General features: G+C 42.0%; 3 protein-coding genes across 4 annotated transcripts in view; all 3 read right to left on the minus strand.

Moving 5' to 3' along the window:
- LOC308160037 (cytosolic sulfotransferase 3-like) overlaps window positions 1-1,692 on the minus strand; it is a gene marked incomplete at both ends in the record, with an annotated part of 2,017 nt that extends 325 nt beyond the window's left edge. The window contains 6 exons of the mRNA XM_080533893.1: window positions 1-97; window positions 316-413; window positions 648-774; window positions 987-1,087; window positions 1,285-1,413; window positions 1,554-1,692. The exon at window positions 1-97 is cut by the window's left edge and continues 78 nt beyond it. Coding sequence (XP_080390019.1) covers window positions 1-97; window positions 316-413; window positions 648-774; window positions 987-1,087; window positions 1,285-1,413; window positions 1,554-1,692 — 691 coding nt within the window. The remainder of the gene's footprint in view (window positions 98-315; window positions 414-647; window positions 775-986; window positions 1,088-1,284; window positions 1,414-1,553) is intronic.
- A 1,841-nt stretch (window positions 1,693-3,533) lies between these two features.
- On the minus strand, window positions 3,534-7,579 carry LOC308160036 (cytosolic sulfotransferase 3-like; the record flags this gene model as incomplete). The annotated part of the gene is made up of 8 exons (XM_080533892.1): window positions 7,465-7,579; window positions 5,702-5,840; window positions 5,295-5,423; window positions 5,010-5,110; window positions 4,723-4,849; window positions 4,392-4,489; window positions 4,034-4,181; window positions 3,534-3,646 (listed from the first exon to the last, which is right to left on the minus strand). The coding sequence occupies exons 2-8, from the start codon at window positions 5,838-5,840 to the stop codon at window positions 3,534-3,536; spliced, it is 855 nt and encodes a 284-aa protein (XP_080390018.1). The 5' UTR covers window positions 7,465-7,579.
- Window positions 7,580-7,783: 204 nt separating this feature from the next.
- On the minus strand, window positions 7,784-13,009 carry LOC308160032 (cytosolic sulfotransferase 3-like). Of its 2 annotated transcripts, none has more exons than XM_080533887.1 (8): window positions 12,834-13,009; window positions 11,098-11,236; window positions 10,753-10,881; window positions 10,455-10,555; window positions 10,171-10,297; window positions 8,911-9,008; window positions 8,403-8,577; window positions 7,784-8,267 (listed from the first exon to the last, which is right to left on the minus strand). In XM_080533887.1, exons 2-8 carry the CDS (start codon window positions 11,234-11,236, stop codon window positions 8,155-8,157), a joined length of 882 nt encoding a protein of 293 aa, XP_080390013.1. In that variant the 5' UTR covers window positions 12,834-13,009; the 3' UTR covers window positions 7,784-8,154. The 2 variants fall into 2 exon arrangements, with proteins under 2 accessions (XP_080390013.1, XP_080390014.1); XM_080533888.1 differs by having other exon boundaries at window positions 12,830-13,009.
- Window positions 13,010-13,442: the final 433 nt, after the last annotated feature.

Raw genomic sequence — 13,442 nt, forward strand, 5'->3', positions numbered from 1 at the left:
TGTCAAACTGCACTCCTCCCCTCACTCTCTCCTTCTCTTCCTCTGAGGGAGATAAACCCAGGAAGGAGCACAGCCGGTCCAGCTCTCGGCCAGTGTCCTGCAGGAACACACACACACGCACACACACACACACACACACACACACACACACACACACACACACACACACACACACACGAGGTATGAGGTAGTCCCACCTGTGACTTCTAGGGCCAGATATAGCCCTACAGTACCAAGAGTATGTCCTCTTGATATAATGGTTTACCTCAGTACGAGAAGTCTCTAGTTCAAACCCTGACAGTTACACTTCCTCACCTCAATCAGATCCTCATAGAAGAGGTAGAGGAGTTTCGAGTGGTTCTGTTTCTTCTCCCACCAGCCAGTCACATGGTCGTACCAGGAGCCAAACACCACTGAGAACACCAACCATTTCCACATGGGTTAGGGTTAGGGTTGGACATTGGAGGTGGCGATGGAGATAGAAAGTTCAGGTTAATCAGGATACCAGAACATCATTAGCATTGACAACAGTTATTCACCTCATACTATGACTCACTCACAAATTCATTCACACTCAAATTCAATCACTCTTTTATTGTCTGATTCACTCACAGTCACTCAATCACTCCTTCCTCTCGTTCACTCACTCTTTCCCTCCATGAATCTCTGTAAGAAGCTGCTCCAGTCTCCTGGCTCAGGCTGGGCCTGGTTCATGCGGTCAAAGTGGAAATAAGATACTGCATCGTCCTTGGCATTACGGGCCACATACACTATCTGAGAGAGAGAGAGAGAGAGAGAGAGAGAGAGAGAGAGAGAGAGAGAGAGAGAAAGAGAGAAAGAGAGAGAGAGAGAGAGAGAGAGAGAGAGAGAGAGAGAGAGAGAGAGAGAGAGAGAGAGGACCATTGCTGACTATGTAACGTCAGCAAAAAGAAAGACATATCTACAAGGCCATTGTATCATTATCATAGCAAGTTACACAACTGTACCCTGCAGTTCTGCTCCCAGAAGGACTTGGGCACAAACTGGACCGGCAGGTGAGTCTTAATGAGGCGAGGAGAGGTGGTCATCTTGTCTAACTCTTCCACTCCTGTCAGGCACAATAGAATGTTATATTATGATCACTACATCTGTCACCAATGGCCTAGTTGATAGCAGATGATGATAGTGATGCTGCAATTCACAGTGACTAAAATAGTTGAACAGTTTTGATGACTGTAGAATAATTGTTGACTGAGGAGTGTCTCAAGGAGACAGATTCAAGGTTACCACATAAATGTTTTCTACCTGACTGGATACCAGGAATGTGCAACTCCAAGAAGGGCACTTTATTATAGATGGGGATTGAGGTCTGACGCTCAGGAGATGTCTGACCAGAGTAAAGAAGGTCCAGGATATGGGAGACCCATGTGGTTCCTGAGTGAGACATAAAACATCAATATACAAATTGCTTGGCTTATACACACTATACACGTCCAATCAATACAAATTAAATGAATAGAGCACTACAGTAGTGCAGTGTAAATTATTTGAACCACGAAAACGCAGAGAGAGACCTGCTTTGGGGTAGGTTGCTATGAGAATATCATCTGGTCTGGCTTTGAAGTTCTGTACATTTTCCCAGTTGTCTGTGAAACAGTTGGTCATGGAGACTCCATGGAAGTCAATCAGTTTGGGCCGAGGTGGTTGTTCCATCTGAAAGAATGAGAGACAAAAATGTTTTTATTTCAAGAGCCTAAAGCATTATATTGTGAGCATTCTATGAGGTGAAATTTGATTGCATAATGTAATACTTTAAGTGAAAGCAGGTACAATAGATATCCGGGGGAAGATACTAGCACAGTCGTCGGGAATGGGAGAATCAGCATGTATAATAACTATTTTCTCCATAAACTAAAAACTGTGATTGTAACACAAAATGAATGCTCCATTTCAAAGACACACAGGTAGACATTGTAGAGCCAAAACAAATCAGATATGGGTTCTCAAGAGGAGGGTTGTGGGGGGGGGGGAGGGGGGGTAGTGTAAGAGACCCTTGGAGTAATTTTGAACGCAACTACTGCATTTAGAGTAGAGTAGTATTATTCTAAATTACTCAAAGAGGCTCTTATACTGCCCCCCCCTCAACCCCCCCCTCTAGAGAGCCCATATCTGATTTGTTTTGGCTCTACAGGCTGGGGGGCTTTTCTACATTCCTTCTGCCACGTCATCCCCTGTGTCAGGCTATTGTATATAACCCACAAGTTCTTACATAACCATAGCACACCATTAGGGGGCTGGACAGTGTCTCTATTTTCTTTTAAAGCATGACGACTGCCAATGGCCGCTGGCCTGAGCTAGATTACTTTTCCTGCTACGACTGGTTGATTGATGATTAACTTACTTAGTCAAATGTATTGATTAAGTCGCTTTGGATTAAGGCAACTGCTAAATGGAAATGGACAGACTGGTTACTCTGAGCTAATTAATAAATTGTACATCTCTGACCCAACATCTTCCACCACCTTTCAAAACATGTTGAGCATGGAAGAACACACGCTTACGCGCATGCGTGCACACACAGGAATGCACACACAGGAATGCACACAAACACCGACTCACCTTGTAACAAATGGGTAGTGTCCTGGGGTGGGCAGTACTAGTGTTGTAATGTCCAGTTCTTATTAATGATCAGTTGTCCCAAACGACAGCCTAGTCAACCTGCTGTGTAGCCCACTCTCCAGCACCATAGATCTGTGTCTTTCCTGAGTCAAGATATGTGTCTACCTGTACAGTGTGTAGTACAGTGTACAGTGTACAGAACTTTGACCTAGTGCAGTCACGCCCAGAACCAAATATGAGCAATGCACTGCTCCTTGGTTAAGGTGGTTTCAGATTATGATGTCTGTGTTAAAACAAAATCACAGCAAATTAGAGGAAAGTTTGAATTCAATGTTTTTTACTGTCTTTGAACATACATGTATACAGACCACATATTGTTTAGTACAGTACAATAATAATTGTTAAATGATTCAAAAGTAGAAAAATAGTACAATTATAATGACCAATTATTCTTGAATATAAACTTTAAAATGCTCCTATCTATTCAAACATATGTAGCTCACAATATTAGCTGTGATAAATCTTAGTAAATTATATAATTCATGTAATCTTATCTCTTTTTGTGCAGTTTCTCACAAATGAAATTCGTGTTAACAGTTAACAGGGCACTGTAAGATTCAGAATGTGAGGAGACTCAGAATCGGGTGTTGGTCATGAATTGTATTGAGGGTCTTGTGTCTCTGTCCCTCAGGATTCACAAGTGGCCATCAGTTAGGAGATAAGTACTATCAAACTAATTAACATTCAGGCTTTGTATACTGGGGAAAAACTCAGTTCTTGACTCAGACCACACGGCTGGACCCAGAACATGGACTGCTCTGCTGCCAATTACACCAAATAAAAGATTTCTTAAACACAGAAGTTGTCATTGTTCTTTTATTTTCTTACAGGACCAAAGGGTTACCATGGTGCCCAAGCAGAACTGGATCATAACTCTACACTTCAGTACGGAATCGTACAGTGGCATTTTTCATCTTCTTCTGATAGTCTTCATCAAACTGCTCATTTTGTGCCACTGTGAAATGGTTCTTCCAATCACCAACCTTTCCTACAAACACAAATGAGAGCAGTGAAAAAGTGGGTAGTGGTGAGGGTGGGAGCTGAGGGTTAACTGACAACCCCTCTCACAGATGACAGGTAGATAATGACAGGTAGTGTAATGGTGGAGTGATTGTCCTGGGGAAGTGCTTGGAGTTGGAGTTAACCAGCTATTGTTCCCACCCATTACCTGCCTGTGAAAAGTGTCTGTGAAAACTTTGAGAATTAATTTCTCTTTAAGTTGATTTGGGGGGTATCAATATTCAAATACGCATACCTTCCTCAACTTGTTTCAGATTTCAATGTATGACATATCATTTGAACACTTACAATTTGCCCTTTCATAACCTGGAAAGAACTGAAAAATGACTTTTTTATCAGACCCTGTCACATATACCTTTTCTCATCATAGAGTCATATGAGTAGTTGGCCATCATCTTCTTCATGTTGTCAAACTGCACTCCTCCCCTCACTCTCTCCTTCTCTTCCTCTGAGGGAGATAAACCCAGGAAGGAGCACAGCCGGTCCAGCTCTCGGCCAGTGTCCTGCAGGAACACACACACACACACACACACACACACACACACACACACACACACACACACACACACACACACGTGGTACGAGGTAGTCCCACCTGTGACTTCTAGGGCCAGATATAGCCCTACAGTACCAAGAGTATGTCCTCTTGATATAATGGTATACCTCTGTACGAGAAGTCTCTAGTTCAAACCCTGACAGTTACACTTCCTCACCTCAATCAGATCCTCATAGAAGAGGTAGAGGAGTGTCGAGTGGTTCTGTTTCTTCTCCCACCAGCCAGTCACATGGTCGTACCAGGAGCCAAACACCACTGAGAACACCAACCATTTCCACATGGGTTAGGGTTAGGGTTGGACATTGGAGGTGGCGATGGAGATAGAAAGTTCAGGTTAACCAGGATACCAGAACATCATTGCATTGACAAGAGTTATTCACCTCATACTATGACTCACTCACAAATTCATTCACACTCAAATTCAATCACTCTTTTATTGTCTGATTCACTCACAGTCATTCAATCACTCCTTTCTCTCGTTCACTCACTCTTTCCCTCCATGAATCTCTGTAAGAAGCTGCTCCAGTCTCCTGGCTCAGGCTGGGCCTGGTTCATGCGGTCAAAGTGGAAATAAGACACTGCATTGTCCTTGGCATTACGGGCCACATACACTATCTGAGAGAGAGAGAGAGAGAGAGAGAGAGAGAGAGAGAGAGAGAGAGAGAGAGAGAGAGAGAGAGAGAGAGGACCATTGCTGAGTATATGACGTCTTTAGAGAAAGAGACATCTACAGAGTCATTGTATCATTATCATATAGTAAGTTACACAACTGTACCCTGCAGTTCTGCTCCCAGAAGGACTTGGGCACAAACTGGACTGGCAGGTGAGTCTTAATGAGGCGAGGAGAGGTGGTCATCTTGTCTAACTCTTCCACTCCTGTCAGACACAATATAATGTTATATCATGATCACTACATCTGTCACCAATGGCCTAGTTGATAGCAGATGATGATAGTGATGCTGCACAGTGACTAAAAAAGTTTTGATGACTGTAGGATAATTGTTGACTGAGGAGTGTCTCAAGGAGACAGATTCAAGGTTACCACATGAATGTTCTCTACCTGACTGGATACCAGGAATGGTCAACTCCAAGAAGGGCACTTTATTATAGATGGGGCTTGAGGTCTGACGCTCAGGAGATGTCTGACCAGAGTAAAGAAGGTCCAGCATATAGGAGACCCATGTGGTTCCTGGTTGAGAGATAGAGTGAGGATAGATACACAGTCATTCACTTTAAAACATCTTATATCTTACAAACAGACAAATTGCTTGGCTTATACACACTATACAGGCCCAGTCAATACAAATTAAATGAATAGAGCATTACAGTAGTGCAGTGTAAATTATTTGAACCTTGAAAACACGCACACACGAGCGCGCGCGCACACACACACACACACACACACACACACACACACACACACACACACACACACACACACACACACACACAAATACAGAGAGAGACCTGCTTTGGGGTAGGTTGCTATGAGAATATCATCTGGTCTGGCTTTGAAGTTCTGTACATTTTCCCAGTTGTCTGTGAAATAGTTGGTCATGGAGACTCCCTGGAAGTCAATCAGTTTGGGCCGAGGTGGTAGTTCCATCTGGAAGAAAGAGAGACAAAAAAATGTTTTCAAGAGCTCAAAGCATTATACTGTGAGCATTCTATCATGTGAAATGTGAGTATAGTCCTTTTTAGGTCTCACTGCTTCATATGTAGAGAGTATGTACAAACGGATGGGTAAACAAAGAGTATGCTATATTGTCTTTGTCAAAACATGAACTGTTAAAAATACAGTTGTTGTAGACCTGTTGTGGAGTTCACTTGAAAACAAAGTAAAAGTCATGGTTCACTCAATTGTTGCATAATGTAATAATTTCAGTGAAAGCAGGAGTACAATAGATATCAGGGGGAAGATACTAGCACAGTCAGCGGTAATGGGAGAATCAACATAATAATAATAATAATAATAACTTCATTTGTATAGCGCTTTACATCAAAGTGCTTTACAGTAGGTAAGCAACTATTTGAATTTATAACAATTAAAACAACTATTCCAGTTAAAACACACATAATTTCACAGCACAAATACACAAGCTATGACATATAGACAACAGAAAACAGGTGGGTCTTCAACTTGGTTTTGAACAAGTCCACTGAGCATGCCTGTCTGATGTCCAATGGAAGAAGGTTCCAAAGAGTTGGTGCACGGAAAGAAAACGCACGCTCACCGATTGTCTTCTTCCTGACTCTGGGAACAGTCAACAGGGCAGAGCCTTTTGAGCGCAGAGACCTTGAGGGGACATATGGGTCCAGAAGGTCCTTTAGATAGGAAGGCGCAGTGCCATTTACAGCTTTGTATGCTAGTAACAACAACTTGAAGTCTGCTCTAACATGGACAGGGAGCCAATGAAGGGAAGTCAGTACTGGTGAAATATGGTCATATTTCTTTGACCCAGTCAAAATGCGAGCTACAGCATTCTGGACCATTTGTAGGCCATGGAAGCTCTTTTTTGGCAATCCCGACAGAAGGACATTGCAGTAATCTAATCTGGATGTCACAAATGAATGGATTAGAACCTCAGCATCTTCAAATGAAAGGATTGATCTAATCTTAGCGATTCTTCTGAGATGAAAGAATGCTATTTTTATCACCCCCTTTATGTGGGAGTCAAATGTGAGGTTCTGATAAAAAATGACACAGACATTTTTAACCCCGTCCCTGCACTGGATGACACAATCATCCAAGGTCAAGACAAGACTATCACTTGGATGATTTAGTCTTATGTATAAAAACTATTTTCTCCATAAACTAAAAACTGTGAGTGTAACACAAAATGAATCTGGCTTGCCCTGCTCCATTTGAAAGACACACAGGCTAAATGAGGTAGTTGCATTCATTACATTCTGATTACTCCAAGGGTCTCTCACACACTGCCCCATCTCCACCCCTTGAGAACCCATGTCTGATTTGTTTTGGCTCTACAGGCTCTACATTCCTTCTCCCCATCTCATGTGTCAGGCTATTGTATATAACCCACAAGTTCTTACATAACCATAGCACACCATTAGGGGGCTGGACAGACTGGTCACACTGAGCTGCTTAATTAAATTGGACAACTCTCACCCAACATCTTCCACCACCTTTCAAAACATGTTGAGCATGGAAGAACAGACACTTGCACGCATGCGAGCACACACAGGCATGCACACAAACACCGACTCACCTTGTAACAAATGGGTATTGTCCTGGGGTGGGTAGTACTAGTGTTGTAATGTCCAGTTCTTATTAATGATTAGTTGTCCCAAACGACAGCCTAGTCAACCTGCTGTGTAGCCCACTCTCCAGCACCATAGATCTGTGTCTTTCCTGAGTCAAGATATGTGTCTACCTGTACAGTGAATGAGGTACAGGGAGTAGGCTTTACACTTTGACCTAGTGCAGTCACACTCACAGCCAAATTATGAGCAAAGCACTGCTCCTTGGTTAATGTGGTTTCAGATTAGGATTTGTGTGTAAAAACAAAATCACAGCCAATTAGGGGAAAGTGTATACAGTCCACAGATTGTTTATTCAAAATACAGACAGTACAAGAATAACTGTTAAATGGTCCAAAAGTAGAAAAATAGTACAATTATATTGACCAATTATTCTTGAATATAATCTTTAAAATGCTCTTATCTATTCACACATACTGTATGTAGCTCATAATATTAGTTGTAGTAGTGATCAATCTTGGTAAATGATATCAGTCATGTAATCCTATCTCTTTTTGTGCAATTTATCACAAATGAAATTCATGTTAACAGTTAACAGGGCACTGTAAGATTCAGAATGTGAGGAGACTCAGAAACATCTTATTTTCTTACAGGACCAAAGGGTTACCATGGTGCCCAAGCAGAGCTGGCCCATAACTCTACACTTCAGTACGGAATCGTACAGTGGCATTTTTCATCTTCTTCTGATAGTCTTCATCAAACTGCTCATTCTGCGCCACTGTGAAATGGTTCTTCCAATCACCAACCTTTCCTACAAACACAGATGAGAGCAGTGAAAAAGTGGGTAGTGGTGAGGGTGGGAGGGTCACAGAATGCAACGGTTAGAGAGTCCCTCTACTTCAATACATCCATTATTATTTCTTATCTCCCTTGTAATATACTGTACCTTTTCTCATGAAGGGAGATATTTTAAAGTCCATCACAGGGACAGTTGAGTAGTTGGTCATGTTGTTCTTCTTCATGTTGTCAAACTGCACTCCTCCCCTCACTCTCTCCTTCTCTTCCTCTGAGGGAGATAAACCCAGGAAGGAGCACAGCCGGTCCAGCTCTCGGCCAGTGTCCTGCAGGAACACACACACACACACACACACACACACACACACGCACACGCACGCACACACATTAAGTATATCCATAGAGTACTGCACTGACCGATGTCACTACATTCGTATTGAGTGTTTCCCAAGAAGTGACTTGGATCCCACTGATGGGTGGTGGCAGCTTCCTTTCAGGTTATTACTACAATAGGGTCACATTAGCCAGACAGTACGATTGCTTTTGTTTATCCGTTGGGTTACAAGAAAGTTCCAGAAGCTTTTGGTGGACTGCTGTGACTAACACAATGCCATATCTAACCATCACAATCTCACACGTGATGTCGTTGCGTTCCTCACCTCAATCAGATCCTCATAGAAGAGGTAGAGGAGTTTAGAGTGGCTCTGTTTCTTCTCCCACCAGCCAGTCACATGGTCGTACCAGGAGCCAAACACCACTGAGGGAGGGTAGAAAAGACCACAGTACAGTTTCAACAAGACAATGGAAGATAAAAGACCTCCATGTCTAAAGACGGCATGCTATACTGTAAGAGAAAGACAGATTATGATAGTGTCACAATCCAACTATTTCTGTTGTGTATGTCTGTCACGGTAAGCTCAGTGGGTTATAATGATTGGCTACCCAGGGTACAAGGGGGAGTGGCTTGCCTGTTGGCAGGTGTTCAGGGGCTCATTTCCTACCAGAGAGAGGAGAGAGAAGCGAGAGGAGATTGAAGAGAGAGGAAGTGATTAAGAGACGCACCATATTCTGAGGATATATACCCTGGAAACCTATTACTGTTTGGAACTGTGGACTACTCCCCAAGTCGTGTTGTGTCTGGTTTTGTTTGTTATTGTTGTTTTGTTATATGTTAAACTATATTGAATGGAAGGGGGACACCCTGCCAACTAACGCGCAGGCTGTCCAGTAAACCCAAGCTGTCAATGCCACGGAACATCGGACCAAGGTAAGCCATTCCCCGCTAAACACCTACCTGGGTGCTGTCATCTAACCCTGAGCTAGCCTACACACCTGTGTCCGGCCTCGGCCCTGTGTGGGAACGAGCCCATTGTTTCAATGTACATACAGAGCTGTTGGGTCGTGACAATAGCAAATACATTACTCCATTCATTCATTTTCCTAACCAATCAATTTATTCCATTGATTATGTCAATTTGTCCTTTGCATAGTTATGATCGATGACTCATTCATTATTATAATATACTGTATATTGCAATGCTTTTTAGTTGAACGATATATATCACTGCTTCTTGTGTGTCTTTCATCACAGCCTTCCTACCTTTCATACCAACACAACACTTTATTTTTCCAATTTCTGTTCCAATTTCAATACAAAATAATGTATGTGACCACTGAATGATGGCATTACATCTACCCCCACTTGAATGCATTTGGAAAAGGTATATATCAATGTCATTGCGTTCAAAAATATGTTTTGGGGGATCAATTAATCGTTTAGACTAATCAATAAAACTACAATAAATCTACAGATTAATCAATAATTAAAAATAATAGTTAGTTGCAGCCCTCACCCTAACCCATCCATCCATCTTTCACTTCCTATCCTCCTGTGCAAACCTTTTCTGTCATTCACTCACTCTTTCCCTCCATGAATCTCTGTAAGAAGCTGCTCCAGTCTCCTGGCTCAGGATGGGCCTGGTTCATGCGGTCAAAGTGGAAATAAGACACTGCATTGTCCTTGGCATTACGGGCCACATACACTATCTGAGAGAGAGAGAGAGAGAGAGAGAGAGAGAGAGAGAGAGAGAGAGAGAGAGAGAGAGAGAGAGAGAGAAAATTGTTGACCATATAAAGTCTGTAGAGAAAGAGACATCTACAGAGTCATTGTATCATTATCATATAGGAAGTTACACAACTGTACCCTGCAGTTCTGCTCCCAGAAGGACTTGGGCACAAACTGGACTGGCAGGTGAGTCTTAATGAGGCGAGGAGAGGTGGTCATCTTGTCTAACTCTTCCACTCCTGTCAGACACAATATAATGTTATATTATGATCACTACATCTGTCACCAATGGCCTAGTTGATAGCAGATTATGATGGTGATGCTGCAATTCACAGTGACTAAAATAGTTGAACAGTTTTGATGACTGTAGGATAATTGTTGACTGAGGAGTGTCTCAAGGGGACAGATTCAAGGTTACCACATAAATGTTCTCTACCTGACTGGATACCAGGAATGTGCAACTCCAAGAAGGGCACTCTCTCATGGATGGGGATTGAGGTCTGATGCTCAGGAGATGTCTGCCCAGAGTAAAGAAGGTCCAGCATATAGGAGACCCATGTGGTTCCTGATTGAGAGATAGATACACAGTCATTCACTTTAAAACATCAATATACAAATTGCTTGGCTTGTACACACTATACAGGCCCAATAAATACAAATTAAATGAATAGAGCATTACAGTAGTGCAGTGTAAATTACACACACAAACACACACACACACACACACACACACACACACACACACACACACACACACACACACACACACACACACACAGACCAGCTTTGGGGTAGGTAGCTATGAGGATATCATCTGGTCTGGCTTTGAAGTTCTGGACATTTTCCCAGTTGTCTGTGAATAAGCTGATCATGGAGACTCCATGGAAGTCAATCAGTTTGGGCCGAGGTGGTAGTTCCATCTGGAAGAATGAGAGACACATTTTATTTTTTTTCAAGAGCCTAAAGCATGTTACTGTGCATTCTATGATGTGACATTTTTGTACAGTGTTTTTCAGGTGTCACTGCTTCACATATTCATATCTCGAGAAAAAATGTGTTCCTATAGTATGTATAAACGGATGTGTAAACAAAGAGTATGCTATATTGTCTTTGTCAAAACAACAACTGTTGAACATACAGTTGTTGTAGACCTGTTGTGGAGTTCACTTGAAAACAAAGTAAAAGTCATGGTTCACTCAATTGTTGCATAATGTAATAATTTCAGTGAAAGCAGGATTAGCCTACAATTGATATCAGGGGGAAGATACTAGCACAGTCAGCGGTAATGGGAGAATCAGCATGTATAAAAACTATTTTCTTCATAAACTAAAAACTGTGAGTGTAACACAAAATGAATCTGGCTTGCCCTGTTCCATTTGAAAGACACACAGGCTAAATGAGGTAGTTGCATTCATTAAATTCTATTTACTCCAAGGGTCTCTCACACACTGCCCCATCTCCACCCCTTGAGAACCCATGTCTGATTTGTTTTGGCTCTACAGGCTCTATATTCCTTCTCCCACGTCATCTCATGTGTCAGGCTATTGTATATAACCCACAAGTTCTTACATAACCATAGCACACCACTAGGGGGCTGGACAGACTGGTCACACTGAGCTGATTAATTCAATTGTACATCTCTCACCCAACATCTTCCACCACCTTTCAAAACATGTTGAGCATGGAAGAACACACTCTTACGCGTTACACACACAGGCGTGCACACAAACACCGTAACAAATGGGTAGTGTCCTGGGGTGGGTAGTACTAGTGTTGTAATGTCCAGTTCTTATTAATGATCAGTTGTCCCAAACGACAGCCTAGTCAACCTGCTGTGTAGCCCACTCTCCAGCACCATAGATCTGTGTCTTCCCTGAGTCAAGATATGTGTCTACCTGTACAGTGAATGAGGTACAGGGAGTAGGCTTTACACAGAACTTTGACCTAGTGCAGAGTCACGCTCACAACCAAATTATGAACAAAGCACTGCTCCTTGGTTAATGTGGTTTCAGATTAGGATGTGTGTGTTAAAACAAAATCAAAGCAAATTAGGGGAAAGTTCAAAATTACTTCAAGAGTCAACACTGCCCCCCCCCCCCTCCACACTCTAACGGTTTGACAGTTTTCTGGGGTGCCAGTCTGACAATTTTTGTTTGGGTGAATAGTCAGACCGACAAAGGGTACATCATAATTACACGACCTTATAATCTTCTCATGGACCCCTCTACATAGTAACATCTACCAAACATATACATACAATGCACATTTTCAACCAGAAAACAACAGACACAACAGAAACAACTCTATGCAGTGCAATAAAGTGTATTGAAAGAATTGGTGCAGTTCAAACAATTCAGTCCTGGTCAAACAATTCAGTGTACTAAGGCCAGTTCATCAATGGCCATCAAAAATCAGATACAAAACAAACAAAAATAGACCTTCATAGTTCATAGTTCATTCAGACATTAATAGTTCATCAAGGAGCAAATGCAAACAAACTAAAATAGTCCTACTCACAACCGAGTCCGTTTGAATCACGTCAGATTCGTCTGTCGCGGAGGTGCTTGCCAATCTAGTAATCTTGAATATAGTAATCCACAGGAATCCAAAAGAAACAAGATCTCCGCCGAGTCAATTTATAATATCCTCCGAAATAATGCAGTTGTTCTTGTTCCCCTATAGTACGTGCATGGGCGTCGGCACAACTCAAAGGGGGGTGTCCTCCCTCCGAAAATGTTGGTCGAGTAGTTGCCATTTCCTGCATTCTGGTGCATTTTAGCATGTGGTTTGATACTTTTATCTGGCTATAGCAAGAGAGGAAATATAGGTACATTTTGTAATTTCACTCAAGAGGTTGGCCCCAGTCAGATCACATTTGAAAATATTAAAAAGCTAAAAGTACAGAAATTGATACAATGACTAATTCAGAGGATCTTTATGCTTGAATGCAAATACAAATACCTTTACTTCCAACACTGCAGTAACAACAACATTTGAAGATAATAAACACTAACAGCTTACAGCAATAGTTCCTCTCTCTGCCTTGGTGCTACTTCATAGTTTTCTTCTCACTAGTCCCCTGGATCTCTTTGTTTTCTTGCTTACTTCACTTGTTCCTTCTTTACC

The sequence above is a fragment of the Nansenia antarctica genome, assembly GCF_963989245.1.
Source record: "Nansenia antarctica genome assembly, chromosome: 6".
In the NCBI taxonomy this organism is placed as follows: domain Eukaryota; kingdom Metazoa; phylum Chordata; class Actinopteri; order Argentiniformes; family Microstomatidae; genus Nansenia; species Nansenia antarctica.

What these genes read in the sequence shown, in the direction of transcription:
- LOC308160032 (XM_080533887.1), bottom strand. Translation starts at nt 11,236, where the DNA reads ATGGAACTACCACCTCGGCCCAAACTGATTGACTTCCATGGAGTCTCC. An exon ending in CATTCCTGGTATCCAGTCAG is followed by an intron (nt 10,556 to 10,752) that starts GTAGAGAACATT and finishes TGTGTCTGACAG; the next exon opens with GAGTGGAAGAGTTAGACAAG. An exon ending in TCTGGGAGCAGAACTGCAGG is followed by an intron (nt 10,298 to 10,454) that starts GTACAGTTGTGT and finishes TCTCTCTCTCAG; the next exon opens with ATAGTGTATGTGGCCCGTAA.